The 16,412-nt window shown below is 43.8% G+C and overlaps 1 protein-coding gene across 12 annotated transcripts in view; it reads left to right on the plus strand.

The window, feature by feature from the left end:
* Positions 1-16,412, plus strand: part of TNIK (TRAF2 and NCK interacting kinase) — a 398,627-nt gene that overhangs the window by 222,540 nt on the left and 159,675 nt on the right. For all 12 annotated transcript variants that reach the window (XM_073578856.1, XM_073578860.1, XM_073578854.1 and 9 more), the window contains exons 8-9: positions 5,101-5,155; positions 8,470-8,548. In XM_073578856.1, coding sequence (XP_073434957.1) covers positions 5,101-5,155; positions 8,470-8,548 — 134 coding nt within the window. The remainder of the gene's footprint in view (positions 1-5,100; positions 5,156-8,469; positions 8,549-16,412) is intronic.

A 16,412-nucleotide genomic window follows, 5' to 3' on the forward strand; every position in this document is an offset into this window, starting at 1 on the left:
ACATGGGCTGCCTGTTTGCTCCTAGGTCCTTCACAGCACGTTACTCAACGCGGTCCCCTCTGTCGAAGTAGAGTACAGAGCGTTACACTAGCCATTACAGTAGCCTTTATCCCCTTTGGGTCACTCTCGTCCTGCCCTCTGGACTGAACCTAAATCCCCTCCCCTTGCCTCTGACTGCTAAAAACTCCAAAATCTAAGATGAGTCACAATTCTTTAATAGATGGTCCTAGGGAGGCGATTTTGTCACCATCAGATTCCGGCCAGGCCCCTGCCATGCATTAAGACCAAGCACAGCTTTGCTATCTGATTTCTACTGACTGTTCTATGTATCTTTATACCCCTGGTTGCTAGAATGAGTCGAAACCCAGCCAGGCTTTGCCAATGTTCTGGGGATCTTGGAAATATACATGATGTATGGCTAGGACATATAGTAGCTCCATTACTCCTTATGGAATCATAGCTGATTCAACAAAGTAGTTTAGACCTCATGGTATCCACATGGCCAGTAAGCCTATTGTTCTGCTCTGAGCTGACTCAAGGTCTTAGATCTGTCACTCATAGCCATTGAGACTTGACACCCCTCCCCCCTTCCCGCTAAGCTAGCTTCACACTGAAGGGGGTTTTATAATCCCATGTCAGATAGGATACAAATGATTGGCATGAAATTATATCTCCAATATTCATCACAGGCAGTATATAGGGAGTAGAGCAGGGGTCCCCAACCTGTAGCTCGGAAGCCACATGTGGCTCGTGGTCCCATGAATTGTGACTCGCGGCTGTCTGCCAGCTTGGTGCATTAGCTCCAGGTTTAGTAAACAGGTATGAGGAGCACATCTCAGAATGGTGAATTTTGTGAGTAGCCCTGCATAGAAGAGCAGATCTGGATGCACATATACTAGTCTTATAGGTTTCGATTTAATTTAAGTATGTTATGATACTACCTGTGAGAGGTGCTGTCTGAAACTGCATGTGACAGTGTGTTGGGAGTGCTGGATCGGAGAATACTGATTGGGGGTATTGTGGGGATCACTATATCTTGTTGTACTGCTTCAGGATGATTTCTGTGGAATAGCTTTGATTATTATACCTGTAATAGGAGCTCTGGTTGCCACTACTGTGAGGGGAGAAGGGAGTTAGATGTGGCTCGTGACCCTCTCTCAGAGCTGAATGTGGCTCTTTAGGTCAGAAAAGTTCGGGACCACTGGAGTAGAGGAAGGGGCCTAGGACTGAGCCTTAGGGAACCCCAACAGTAAGGGGAAGATTATAGGAGGAAGAGCCAGCAAAAGATACAGTGGATGAGGAGAACCAAGAGCGAACATTGTCCTTTAGACCGTCAGAACTGCGCATAATGAGGAGGAGCTGGTGATTCAGTGTCGAATGCTTCAGAGACATCCAGGAAACTCAACAGGGGTAAGTGGCCATTAGATTTAGCTTTTAGTAGGTCGTTAGCGACTGTAGTGAGGGCAGTTTCAGTAGAGTGCAATGAGCGGAATCCAGATTGTAAAGGGTCAAGAAGAGAGTTATCTGAGAGTTATTGGATCAGCCATGAGTGGACTAAGCATTCCAGGAGATTAGAGACCAGTCTAGTTAGGAGCGCAGTTCAGGTCAAGGGATTTTTTTATTAAGTAAAGGTGTTATGACAACTTTGATTGAAGAGGGAAATATACCGGAGTCAAGAGAGAGCTTAAATATTTTAGGTAGTGACAACTGGGGAAAGAGGCTGGAGGAGATGTAAGGGAATAGGCACTGGTGCAAGTTGTTGGGCAAAAAGAAGCAAGAAAGCCTGGTAAATTCTTCTATGACAGGCTCAAAGGTGGGAAGTAAGCTAGAGGTATGGGAGAGACTGAGATCCAGGCTCTGAGCGGACTGTGCAGAAATGTCCTGACAGATATCGTTGGATTTTGTCTGGGAAATAAGTGACCTGATTGTCAGCCCTGTATTTTAGGGCTCAAGAGGGAGTGGAAAGTTTTGAATAGTCGTTTTGGATTGTCAGAGAGTGACATGATGAAGGTGGAGAAGTAGACTTGCTTGACCAGATGGAGAGCAGAGTTTTAAACATTAACTTATAGTTGATGAAGTCGCCTGCTGATTGTGATTTTCTCTACTAATGCTCAGCAAATCTTGTGCAACGCTGAAGAGAACGTTTTTGCATTGTGTGCCAGGGTCACCGGCGTCTGTGTCGTTATCTTTCTGCGTCTACCAGTTGTTGCTTCATCCAAGGCATTCTACAATGTATTATTATAATGTGTCAATGCTGACTCTGGACAGGAGAGTGAGGAGATCGGGGCTAAAGATGACTGTAGAATAAGGTGTTTAGTATTGATGGCACGTAGATTTCTGCATCTGTGATAAGAGGTGGTTTTCTTGGGCATGGAGAAATTTCTTAACAGAGAAGGAAAGAAGGTTGTGGTCAGAGAGTGGCGTTAGTAAATTTGTACAGTGAGCGGAGCCAGGAGAAGACTAGATCCAGAGTATTCCCATCTTCATGTGTAAGAGAGCTAGTAAACTGTAAAAGGTCGATGGAGGAGGTTAGAGAAAAAAGATGAGTGACTGATGTGGAGAGTGCTTCATCAATGGGGATGTTAAAGTCCTCCATGGTGAGAGTGGGAATGTCACAGGATAGAAAGTGTGGAAGCCAGGTGGCAAAATGATCGAGAAATTGGTTGGTTTTGCCTGGAGGGCGATACACAAATACCACTCACAGGGAGAAGGGTTTGAAGAGTCTAATAGTGTGGCATTTAAAGGAAAGAAACATGAGCGAGGGAACCGGGGATAACTTGGAAAGCACAATGTGATGAAAGGAGCAAACCAACACCACCAACTTGTCTGCTCTCAGGTCTGGGGGTATATGAAAAATGTAGTCCACCAAATGAGAGCGCAGCAGTTGGGTTGGTGTCCAACTGCTGGATCAAGATCTCATTGACAGCCAGAAGGTTAAGGGAATTAGAAATGAAGTCGTGGATGTAGGGGAGTTTGTTGAACACTGATCTGGTATTCTGGAGAGCACAATTTAAAGAGACAGGAGAGGGTGGGCATTGAATGTTAATAAGTTTAGGAGGGTTACTATAAATGGCAGGAATTGAGTTATAAATACTAATGGAGTGGAGATGTCGCTAGCCACTAGTATAGGAAGAGCAGGTGATTAAATTATTGTGTTTTGTGCGTTGAATAGTGGTAGTGGATAGTTTGGATTGATTGGGAAATGTCAGTAGAGCCTGAACGTTGTACATGGGAGAGGGTAGAAGAGAGGGACTTATGTGAAGAGAGTGTGCAGAATATGCAAAAGGGCGGTCGTTGTGATAGAGAGTAGCAGCTAAAACAAAGATGTAGCAGAGAGATATGGAAAGTAAATAATGTAGTACAACTTAACAAAAAGCATGTTTGTTTGCGTAGCTGGCATAAATGACCTGTCTCCTTCCATGTTAAACTGCAATGCACTTAGAAAATATTGTACGTAGAAAGATATTGCACATGCATTCTTCTGCATGCCTGCTACCCCTAAGATCACGTGCACACATTAAGTATTTGGTAAGAATTTTGCATCAGTATGTGTAAGCCAAAACCAGGAGTGGAACCAATTAGTATATACCAAACACGAATTCTGGTAATATCAAGGGAGATGTTCACATTTGACAGATGTTATACATGCAGTTCAGTGAGTATATACCAAACATGTTTACGCCACCTATTAGTTGACTTTGTGCCAGAAATTTGCTCCAAAATTTTGATGTACTGTGTCGCCCATTAAGCAACAGCCCTTTCCATACAAGCTACACCTCTCTTTAGCTAGGTCACACATCTTGTCTGGCAATGTGTGGAAAGTGCCTAAAACACATAATAAATGTGGTGAAAGTCATGAAAAACATTTTTTGTGCACTTTATTCCAGAATTCTGGTACATATTGCCAGATAAATATGGCATATTGAGTTGAAACCACTTCTCTATGCCATCCTGATGTAAGAGAAGGGTTTACAGACTTCTAGCAATGCAGTCTAATTGTTTGTGCAGCTTACACTAAGTAATGTGGGAGTAATTTTAATTTTAAATAATATAGCGGTTTGGGACATGCCCTATATATGAGCTAGAATTAATGGCGCTATATAAATAAATGCTCTGTTCGTCTATGATTGTGTGGGATCATAGTGCCAGGTACGTCTTGTATGATTCATAGAGCAGCACTCCAGAGCTCTTCATTGAGGTGCCGCTTCACCAGGTATGTCACATTTTTCCTCCTGCTCCACCACAGCGCCCGTAAACATCCAACACCAAGGGAGGGCCACCAGGAGCCTGATTCCAATGTATTAGAATCTCCAGGAGTGGAACCTACAGAATGGTGAAAACACTTGCACTTCCTCCTTATTTTGTATCCACTCCTGATTTTTTTTTCTTAGGAAGGCCACTTTCACATGTTAAGAATTTGGTTGCCAAATCCAGGAGTGGGTAAAAAATACAGAAGTGGTGACTTGTTTCTATTTCACTTTTCCTCTGATTCTTCCTCTCCTGATTTTGGCTTACAAATAATGAGGTAAAATACTGACCAAATACTGAATATGTGAACGTGGCCTAAACTGATACAAAATACTGATTAAAATAATGCCATGTGAAAGTGGCCTAAGGCAACTAAGAGCTACACCTCTACCAAACTGCCAAAGTGTTACTGCCAAATTGTGCCACTAGTTGAGCAGTTCATATTCATGCAGATCATAGTCTGTACCCAGTAAAGCTTCCTTTTAGTATAAATCCCTACAAGTGCTGCAGTCTTATACAGCTGTCCCACTTCAAGCTTCATTTCACTTGGAAAGAAAAGTAATAAAAACTACGGAAAGACTAACAGCCGAAGCAGAAAGTGACAAACAATTCATCTTGTTCATTGTCGTTGTTCATCAGGTTTGGAAGCTGCAGCCCATCACTACTGGGAAAGCGTTTTCCATCTGTAGAGACTGACACTTCTTTTACTTGTTCATTATTTTTCATTCTGAAAAACACTTCTATCCAGAAAACTGAATATTGATGACGCCGTGTCTTAAAATCGAAGAAAGTGCAAATTCATAAATTCTGTATTGTTTTATAATGTTTCCTGTTTTTTTTTTTTTGTTCTAGAGTGATTTGTGGTCCTTAGGAATAACAGCCATAGAGATGGCCGAAGGAGCTCCTCGTAAGTAATACAGAACCCCCAATTTTTTTTTTATTTTTTTTTTATATATATTTTTTTTTTTAATGGTTTTTTTTTTAGTGTTTTTTTTCTCCATTACCACAAATGAATGATGCATTATCGTGTATACAACTTGGGCCATGCTGTATAATGAACACGCACTGATAAATCATATTTTTCCTAGCCTGAGAGACTCCCTTCACTAGTTAGCATTTCACAAGAAGAAACTTTGTCTTCCCGAGACCCTGAACATTATTAAAGTTTCTAAAAGTTTTTTTGTTTTGTTTTTAAAGATATTTCTGAAAAGAAAATGAATTTTCACTCTCAAATGTTTGCAGAACGATTGTTCTGGATGGCCTGTCTAGAATGCTAATCAGCTAGATATTGATGTTAGTACACTGTCCTCTCCATAGGGAACTTACCTAGCCTCAGGAGCAGAATCTTATCATCCGTCGCCTTCTGTTTGTTTTATTTTCCATTGTAGTAGTATTCTGTGTCCTCACCTGTACAACGCTAATGGTTTCTAAATGGTTTCCAAGAACTCGATTAATGGGAGAGTCTTGGGGCAAGGTGCTAATGGATGTTAACCACCATTACTTAATAGGAAGGAAGGTAGACTAACGTACTTTATTAAAGCATATGAAATGCTGTATAACCCCTCCAAGAATTTTTTATATTTACGCTTATGTTTTTCTCTTCCTCTTTATTGTATTTTTTTTTGGAAGTGCGGCAACAGAAAAATGGCAATTCCAATTTATCTTTTTGGCTGTTGTACGGTTTAAACAATTTTATATTTTTATTGATCTGACTCTTTTGGATACGATGATACCAAATAGTGATGGGCGAATAGCATCGTTGCTCTGGTGATCTCTGAGTATTTTGGCGTGCTCAGAGATTTAGTTTTCGTCATCTCCGCCGCATGATTTACGGCTGCTAGATAAGCTGAATACATGTGAGAATTCCCTAACAAACAGGCATTCCACACATGTATTCAGCCTGTCTAGCAGTCGCAAATCATGCAGCTGAGACGACGAAAACTAAATCTCTGAGCACGCCAAAATACTTGGTCACCTGAGCAATGAGTATACTCGCTCATCACTAATACCAACACAATAGTTTGTTTTTTTTAGCATACTTTTTAAACTATCTAATGAATGCGATAAAGAGGAATGATATACGGTACATATTTATATTTTGTTTCAATTTTTTTTTAAGGGACTTGAACCTGCGATCATTTGATAGCTCATGGTATATACTGTGATACTATAGTATTATAGCAAAATTGACTGCGCTTTAGAAGAGGCCTAGCATGTCTGTTTTTGGGGCCTTCATCAGGGTCTTGACTGCCCTAGAAACTCATTTGTTCCCCATAATCGTTCACGGGGAATCAATGGGATCAAAGCACACTCTGTTTGCTGCAGTTAGACTGATACCGGCTACGTAACATCTGCATGGTATGAAGCAGAGTCAGATCTTAAGCCGAGTTTACACTTTCCTTGGTGCCCTATGATGAAAGATTCTTAAGGAGTTAAATATCACGGTGTTCAATGTTTTCATCAAAGCTACTAATCCGTATTAAAAAGGTATGCTGCTTCAAAATCTTGGCTAAGGGAGAAGTATAGGACAGTCACTGGAGTCGTACAGTGCCTTTTTGGTCACCTTTCCTAAGCATCATTTAAGATGCTGTCAACTCTTTTTCTGGTGGTAGGTTAATGATATATACTTTTTACTAATTCTGCCCTTGCAGTAAAGTAAGTCTGCTTCCAGGCTCTGACTTCCTGTTGAGCTATAATAACAGCCAATCAGAGGAAGTACAGCTGCCAGAAGGAGGGAGAGAACCAATGATGAGACAAGAGTTGTGTCTCAGAACCAATGATGAGTCAGGAGGTGTGTCTCAGAATCAATGGTGAGTCAGGAGGTGTGTTTCAGACTACCACAGCTAAGCTGTAGTCACTTGTGTAGTCATAATTTGTGTATGCAAAAATCTGTTAATGACTTTGTTGCATTTGGTCATCTTTGACTGAATCAACTGTAATATATGGTGACTTCCAGCTTGCAGGATAGTCTCTAGTGCCTCTAAACCTTGACTCATTAAAATGAGTGCCTAGCTGTGGACAGAGGTTGTCTGAAAGGACAACCTCTGTCAGGTTAGGTTCACATTGCGTTGGGGGCATCCGTTAAACGGATGCTCGAACGCAGATGTCATTTTGACATAATTTGTGACCATAGCTCTAGAGTATGTGCTAAAGCATGGTAGCAGTTCGTTATCATGCGCTACCATGCGTTAGCCCATACAGGTCTATGCACAGCGAACATGTCCGCTTGCTGTGCGCTAGACCTGACTCACCCTCGGACCCTGCAGACTACGTTCGAGGGTGCGTCATGAAGTAACGCATTATCGCTAACGCATGCCGATTTTGGCATGCGTAAGGATGCGCTACTGTTATTGCGGGCAATGGCGGCGTTAACGCATCCGTTACATAGCGTTTGTGCCGCTATGTAACGGATGCCGACAGTGCATTGCCCACAACGCAATGTGAACCCAGCCTAAGCCTCATTCCAACATAGTTGATTTGGTGCATTTCTTTGAGCAGTCAGGATTTTTTTATAAAAAATGTAAAATGCTGATAAAATACAATGCCTCTGTTCACATTCAGAGCATATGTTTATTATATGCTATGGTTTGCTGTATATGCAAAGTATAGCCCCTTTCCATGACCAAGGGGAAAAAGTTTACCTTGTTTGGAGTACAGAATGTGGACGTCACTATTCCCTATGATGTTATATAGTAAAAAATGTGTACAACCTGGTAATGTTTGATTAGTTTGTTAGATTTGCACCAGCCAAACCTGAAAATTGTAAAAACCTGGTATCCTTAAAAGTTGTGTAATAAAACTGTATTTATTAAAATTAGCTGATAATTTAATGATGTAATAAAAATGTTTTCTTTGTATTATGTTAATGTCTTTATTAGAATTTCAAGCACTGTATTTGATTTGAGGATAATTTGGGGATTGTGCACGATTCCCTAAAATAGATATTTTCTTAGTCATCTCCCAGCTCAGTTTGTATCCCCGACCAAAGCTTCAGGTGTGTAACTCTTGGGTCATAATTCACTCGCTATTCTGTGAAGTATTATGGCCTCGATTTCAGTGGATTAGTGTAAAGGCTTCTAAAGCTCTAAGGTGTTAATAGCAGGTACATTTTTCTGCCACTATAAGCCAATTGCCGAAAATTTCATTTCACACGTACGTTGGGTACAAAATGTTGTCTTGCTGTCAGTTTTCCGTCTGACATATTTTTTTCTTAACCTTTAGCACTCTGTGATATGCATCCCATGAGAGCCCTTTTTCTAATCCCTCGGAATCCAGCTCCTAGATTGAAATCGAAGAAATGGTGAGTCACTTTGAGACTGCTTTTCCTGAGTAAGCTCTGTGTTGGCACTTCGTCTCTACATGCATAGAATGGATGAGGTCTCCTGGACGAGAGACATAATGCTGAATACAGCAGTAAACACCTATGAATATATCTACATAGTTGTGAAAGGTTGATATCTGTCGTCATCTATGACCTCCTGAGGACTCTTAGGCCCCGATTCCTCCTTTGCAATTTATTCGACTTTTTAGTGCCAAACGTCTCAAATCCTTTAAAGTCTTAAAGCTCTCCAAATTGAAAACTTCGCCAGAATCCTAACTCCTGGCACTGACTGGAGTGAGATGCGACAAAAAAAGGCAGCATTTGATAAAAATTGCATTCCATCAGTCTGTCTAAAACTTTTGGATAAGTAAAGTTGTCTATGAAAAATAAAAAAAAAGACAAACTTAAAAAGTGTGTCAAATATATAGAGAATAAGGTGCATTTACTAAAGCCACTTAGAACAAATTAATTGGGTGGTCCGTAGGCGAAAGTAAATTTTATGTAAATCCCTATCTATTTCATGCCATGATCTAAGCTATTTTCTTATATACTGTACTTGTTTTCAAAAATCCCTACCGTTCCATAACTACTCTCTACATCAAAACTGCTTTTCCAAATTTTTTTTTTTTTTTAGTTCCGGTTTGATGACTATTAATTTGAGAGCCTTTTCCACCTCCTTGAAATGAAATGTCATCAGTTATGCTCGTTTGAAGGGCTGGTCTCTGCTCTGTATCCAGTGTGTCTCCTGTGCGCTGTCCAGTGTGTCTCCTGTGCGCTGTCCAGTGTGTCTCCTGTGCGCTGTCCAGTGTGTCTCCTGTGCGCTGTCCAGTGTGTCTCCTGTGCGCTGTCCAGTGTGTCTCCTGTGCGCTGTCCAGTGTGTCTCCTGTGCGCTGTCCAGTGTGTCTCCTGTGCGCTGTCCAGTGTGTCTCCTGTGCGCTGTCCAGTGTGTCTCCTGTGCGTTGTCCAGTGTGTCTCCTGTGCGCTGTCCCGTGTGTCTCCTGTGCGCTGTCCGGTGTGTCTCCTGTGCGCTGTCCGGTGTGTCTCCTGTGCGCTGTCCGGTGTGTCTCCTGTGCGCTGTCCGGTGTGTCTCCTGTGCGCTGTCCGGTGTGTCTCCTGTGCGCTGTCCGGTGTGTCTCCTGTGCGCTGTCCGGTGTGTCTCCTGTGCGCTGTCCGGTGTGTCTCCTGTGCGCTGTCCGGTGTGTCTCCTGTGCGCTGTCCGGTGCATTGTTTGGTGTGTCTCCTGTGCGCTGTCCAGTGTGTCTCCTGTGCGCTGGCCAGTGTGTCTCCTGTGCGCTGGCCAGTGTGTCTCCTGTGCGCTGGCCAGTGTGTCTCCTGTGCGCTGTCCAGGGTGTCTCCTGTGCACTGTCCAGGGTGTCTCCTGTGCACTGTCCAGGGTGTCTCCTGTGCGCTGTCCAGGGTGTCTCCTGTGCGCTGTCCAGGGTGTCTCCTGTGCGCTGTCCAGGGTGTCTCCTGTGCGCTGTCCAGGGTGTCTCCTGTGCGCTGTCCAGGGTGTCTCCTGTGCGCTGTCCAGGGTGTCTCCTGTGCGCTGTCCATTGCGTTGTCCGGTGTGTGTCCTGTGCGCTGTCCGGTGTGTGTCCTGTGCGCAGCACCCACTCTGGTCTCTGCTTAGATGAATAGTAATAAGCCAGGTACAGAGCAGTGTCAGAATACCCAGCAGGAGACTGGTGTTGCCCCCTAAGGTGATGTCACTGGTCTCTGCCAGATATTCTGACACTTCTCTGCTTCTGGCTTATTACTATTCATAAGCCGATAGCGCATAGGTGATGGGGACAATGCACAGGGGACAGAACAGAGACCAGCCCCTGAAATGAGCATACCTGACCACTCTTCGTTTTACGGATGTGGTGGAAGGTTTTGACAGTGACAGCAGCCTCTGCCCCCTGATGACGCTTTGAGTATCCCAGGATGCACTCTGGGCTCTCAAACAAATCGTCATCAGACAAAGAGGTAAGTGAAAAAAAAAAATTAAAAAAATATAGAATAGCAGTTAGATAGTGTAGTTAGGGAACGGTTGGAAATTTTTACAGTAAGTATTAGAAAATAGCTTAGATTGTGGCATCAAATAGATAAGGAGTTAGGAGGAAATTTACTTTGCCTTTGGGCCACCCCTTTAATTATGTATCTTTTCCACTTGTCTGCAATAAAATGTGCCTGATAAAGAGACGGAAGAAGTCTTGAAAGATTAATATTTGTCATGTTGTCAGGTAGCTATAAAAACATAGTAAGTGAGGAATCTCTCCCATTAGTTACCTTTTCCTTTCATACTTTTGCATTTTCCTCTGGTTTTCCTGTTTCCTTGCTGTTTGCAGATCCCATCCTCAGCCTTTGCTCGGTTTCTTGCTAGTTGAAACTTGATTTGGCGTTGTCTTAGCATGTACCATAGCGTAATTTCTCGGTGGAAACAACTTGTCATTCTAAAGCGGCATAGTTTATCTTGAAGGATTAGGAATGCATCAATTTGGAGAGCGCAGACTAGGGATGGGCTTCTCAGATTGCTTAAATAAAATCTTAAGAAATACAGGGCATGGCAGTCCTGAACTCACTCCGCACAGCTGTTGTTTTTCCCCATTGGGATACATGGTATTCAGACGAACATAAAAGCTGCGCTGTAGAAAAGGAGAAAAAGCTCAAATTCCGTAGCAGAGTGGAATGATTGTTGTGTACAGTTGTGGCCAAAAGTATTGACACCCCTGCAATTTTGTCAGATAATACTCAGTTTCTTCCTGAAAATGATTGCAATCACAAATTCTTTGGTATTATTATCTTCATTTAATTTGTCTTAAATGAAAAAACACAAAAGAGAATGAAGCAAAAAGCAAAACATTGATCATTTCACACAAATCTCCAAAAATGGGCCAGACAAAAGTATTTGCACCTCAGCCTAATACTTGGTTGCACAACCTTTAGCCAAAATAACTGCGACCAACCGCTTCCGGTAACCATCAATGAGTTTCTTACAATGCTCTGCTGGAATTTTAGACCATTCTTCTTTGGCAAACTGCTCCAGGTCCCTGATATTTGAAGGGTGCCTTCTCCAAACTGCCATTTTTAGATCTCTCCACAGGTGTTCTATGGGATTCAGGTCTGGACTCATTGCTGGCCACCTTAGAAGTCTCCAGTGCTTTCTCTCAAACCATTTTCTAGTGCTTTTTGAAGTGTGTTTTGGGTCATTGTCCTGCTGGAAGACCCATGACCTCTGAGGGAGACCCAGCTTTCTCACACTGGGCCCTACATTATGCTGCAAAATTTGTTGGTAGTCTTCAGACTTCATAATGCCATGCACACGGTCAAGCAGTCCAGTGCCAGAGGCAGCAAAGCAACCCCAAAACATCAGGGAACCTCCACCATGTTTGACTGTAGGGACCGTGTTTTTTTCTTTGAATGCCTCTTTTTTTCTCCTGTAAACTCTGTTGATGCCTTTGCCCAAAAAGCTCTACTTTTATCTCATCTGACCAGAGAACATTCTTCCAAAACGGTTTAGGCTTTTTCAGGTAAGTTTTGGCAAACTCCAGCATGGCTTTTTATGTCTCGGGGTAAGAAGTGGGGTCTTCCTGGGTGTCGTACCATACAGTCCCGATGGAAAGTACGGGTTGACACTGTTGTACCCTCGGACTGCAGGGCAGCTTGAACTTGTTTGGATGTGAAGGGCCTGTCACACTAAGAGATATCGCTAGCAATATCGCTATAACTAGTGACGTTATAGCGATATTGCTAGCGATATCGCTATGTCTGATACTTACCTACAACCCGCTCCCCCGCTGGTTATCGCTGATCGCGCGAGAACGTCCAGGACTGCTTCTCGTTATCAGCTTCCTGCGGCGCTTCCTGTGGCGAGACGAGCGATGAGCGTGGAGCCGGGCGGGAGGACGCAGGATCGCCTAGTGTGACAGGTAAGTAGCGACCCCTGTCCCCAGCGATGTCGCTGGTGAGATCTACCTGTGTGGCAGCTCACTAGCAACCACTTAGCGATGCACCAGCGATCCTGACCGCGTCATATCGCTGGTCGGGATCGCTGGTACATCGCTAAGTGTGACAGGACCTTTAGTCGAGGTTCTTTATCCAACATCCGCACAATCTTGCGTTGAAATCTCTTGTCAATTTTTCTTTTCCGTCCACATCTAGGGAGGTTAGCCACAGTGCCATGGGCTTTAAACTTCTTGATGACACTGCGCACTGTAGACACAGGAACATTCAGGTCTTTGGAGATGGACTTGTAGCCTTGAGATTGCTCATGCTTCCTCACAATTTGGTTTCTCAAGTCCTCAGACAGTTCTTTGGTCTTCTTTCTTTTCTCCATGCTCAATGTGGTACACACAAGGACACAGGACAGAGGTTGAGTCAACTTTAATCCATGTCAACTGGCTGCAAGTGTGATTTCGTTATTGCCAACACCTGTTAGGTGCCACAGGTAAGTTACAGGTGCTGCTAATTACACAAATTAGAGAAGCATCACATGATTTTTCGAACAGTGCCAATACTTTTGTCCACCCTCTTTTTTATGTTTGGTGTGGAATTATATCCAATTTGGCTTTAGGACAATTCTTTTTGTGTTTTTTCATTTAAGACAAATTAAATGAAGATAATAATACCAAAGAATTTGTGTTTGCAATCATTTTCAGGAAGAAACTGAGTATTATCTGACAGAATTGCAGGGGTGTCAATACTTTTGGCCACAACTGTATATGTATTTCCCAGAACGTTACTGGGTGTAAAGTTTTCCTGCAACAACAAGTGCTTTCTAGATTGTATTAGTTCTTTGCAATTGTAGATCTCTGGAATTGGGGGACATGGGATCTTAGGCCTCATTTAGATTTGCACCTTTTTACCCATTAGAAAGTGGTTCTCTAGATCCATGGGAGTGAGTCCTGTTGTCCTGCTTGGCTTTGCTATCCGTTGTCTGCTTGGTTGTTTCTTTTCTATTCTTCAGTCCTTTCTCTTTTTGGCGATCATCTGCCGTTCATGTTTTTTTTGTCGTTTCTCATTCTCTGCTTGACTTGAGCGTACAACTTTCTGCTTTTTCATCACGGAGGAAAGACGCCAGCTCAGTGATCTGAACAGAAAGTTCCCCTTTCCACTGGGAACAGCACCTGCTGTGCATGTGGCTCAGGGAGAAAGAAAACGAACACATGGCGTGATACTGCAGAGATCACCAGAATGGCGTTGAGGATAGCATAATAATTGCAAAATGTCATCACTTTGTGAGGGAACTGCGTGCAGTAAAGAACTTTTCACAAACAGTTCAGTTTTGCAATTTTTTGAGTATTAAAGGGGTTGTCCACTAATTAGGAGGTCATAAATGAGATCGGTGGGGGAGTGACTCCCGACACCCCCACTGATCAGCTGTTACCAGGTGATAGCAGTTGTGGAGCTGCACAGCGCCGTTATCTGTATAGTGGCTGGAACAGGGTACTGCACATCTCTACCTATTGAACCGAAGAGGAGTGGATCTGCATTATCACACTTGAGCCGCAGTGACGGAGTTGTGCTGTTCTGCTCTGCCAACTGATCGGCTTTTCCCAGTGCCAGCTGGTTATGATCACATCATGGTGCAACACCCGGCACCCTCACCGATCTGATATTGATAAGCTAATCACAAGGATAAGTCATCAATATAAAATTAGCGGACAATCCCTTTTAATGCCGCACTTGTAGGAAATACATTTTTCCTTGCTCTTACTGTTTAGATGAGAAAGTCTTCAGTTTTTGATCAGTAGCTGAAATTTTTGCAATATGAATTATGTATTCATGTGAACAAAATGAAATCTTACTTTGGTTGGCCTAAATTTGCTAACTGCAGGCCTTTTTCACATGGACATACATATTGCATCTCTGAATTACATAAGAAGCTTTGTGTTTTCACCAAAAATAGATCAGTCCGAATAGCGGTTTGTAGGACTTGTCAGGTGAGCCCTATTCTTTGATAGCCGCAGCACCAGGCTATGGGTTCAAGGCTTTGATGTTTGACTACTCCTGTTATTTGTAGCTTGAAAGAAAAGCTCCATCGTTTTTACAGGCGTTTTTCCTTTCTTTGCATTGTTTTATCCACATGTACAATGATTAAAAGCGAATGCTTCGCACATATCGGCAACTTGAGAAGCTTTCCCAGCAGTCGTCGTACATGTTCTTATCTAAGCGGTGATCACGAGGTGGTTCGTATGATGGTTCGCTCCCCATCGCTTTCATTAACGTTGGCAACACATTCCCTGTTTCCATGTGGGGATCTGCCACCAGCCAGAAATATTTTTTATGGCCACATAAAAGAAGTGATCAATGGCAAATGTTTTCTGGTTTGTTTTATCGGTGGCCCTTTATAGAATGATTCTTTGGTAGCAATGTTCATTATTGCAATCACTGCCCTTTGTAAAAGGCCCGTAATACATTTTTTGGGGTCTAAAAAAAATGGTTTTAAGCATAGGAGGTACCACATTCCTCTCTTCCTGTTTGGTCAGACATGCATTCGTTTTACTGATGTACAGATGTGGCAAAGGTTATCCTGACTTGCAATAGGCACCATCTTGATATCTACTCACAGAAGGTTATCTCACATAAAGTGAACTTGACAGGTGATACATGTGCCCCCCGCATCCTTAGGTACAACTCATAAAGTCTCATGGATTCCAGTTCCACCTTTATGCTGATAACACTCAGATATACCTCTCTGCTGTCCAGAATCCCGGAGTGCCTTATCCTCCTTCTTCCCCTCTCGCTTCCTCAAACTCAATGTGGACAAATCTGAACTCATCATCTTTCCCCCATCTCACAGATCTTCCTTACCTGACTTCTCTATCACGATTAACGACGTCATGCTTTCCCCCGTGCCAGAAGTCGGCTGCCTCGGAGTAACCCTTGACCCCCTGCCCTGTCCTTCAAACCGCACATCCAAGCTCTTTCTACCTGCTGTCACCTCCAGCTCAAAAATATTTCCAGAATCCATCCCTTCATCAACCCTCAATCTACTAAGATGCTTGTGCATGCCCTCATCTCCCGCCTCGACTGATGGAACATCCTTTTCTGTGGCCTCCCTGCTAATACCCTATCACCCCTCCAGTCCATCCTTAACTCTGCTGCCCGACTAATTCATCTCTCTCCTCGCTACTCCTCTGCTTCTCTCCTCTGCAAATCTCTTCACTGGCTCCCATTCCCTCAGCGTATCCAGTTTAAACTACTAATACTGACCTACAAGGCCATCTACAACCTGTCTCCTCCATATATCTCTGAACTAGTCTCCCGATACCTTCCCTCACGTAATCTCCGGTCCTCCCAAGACCTCCTTCTCTCCTCCACACTTATTTGCTCCTCACTCAACTGCATCCAAGATTTATCGGTCGTCCATGACAGCACCACCTGAGAGAGGGGATCCGCCCTTCAGGAACAGGAAACCTACAGATACAAAAGGGCGGCACCTCTCCCACGCATCAGTTGGTTTCCTGTTCCTAGAGGACGGGACTTCCTTCAGATCGTCCATCATGGAGTCGTCGAGGGATTCCCAGGCCGGCTGACCGACTCAGGTAGCGGGGGGATCTCCTACCTCGGTCAAGCTCGGGGTACCTGGAAGCGCCACGGTGGGGCCGGGTAGGTCGCCACGGCAGTGGTTAGAGCAGGCGGAGCAAAGGGTCCGGTGGACAGCCGTCTCCAGAATGCGGGCACCAGGTATGTATGCAGGCCCCTCCTGATGCGTTTTCCCCCGGGGTCCGGTCTCAAACCCCCGCCGGCCTGGTCGGCGGTTGCGTCCGGTCGCCAAGCGCAGGCTGGCGCGCATGGGGGCGGCGGGCATACCGGAGCCGGGGGCGCCGTGCCGGCTCCTTTCCGCGCGCTCCCGCGG

The sequence above is a fragment of the Dendrobates tinctorius genome, unplaced genomic scaffold, assembly GCF_039654945.1.
Source record: "Dendrobates tinctorius isolate UK_male_01 unplaced genomic scaffold, ASM3965494v1 ptg000060l, whole genome shotgun sequence".
NCBI classification, from domain to species: domain Eukaryota; kingdom Metazoa; phylum Chordata; class Amphibia; order Anura; family Dendrobatidae; genus Dendrobates; species Dendrobates tinctorius.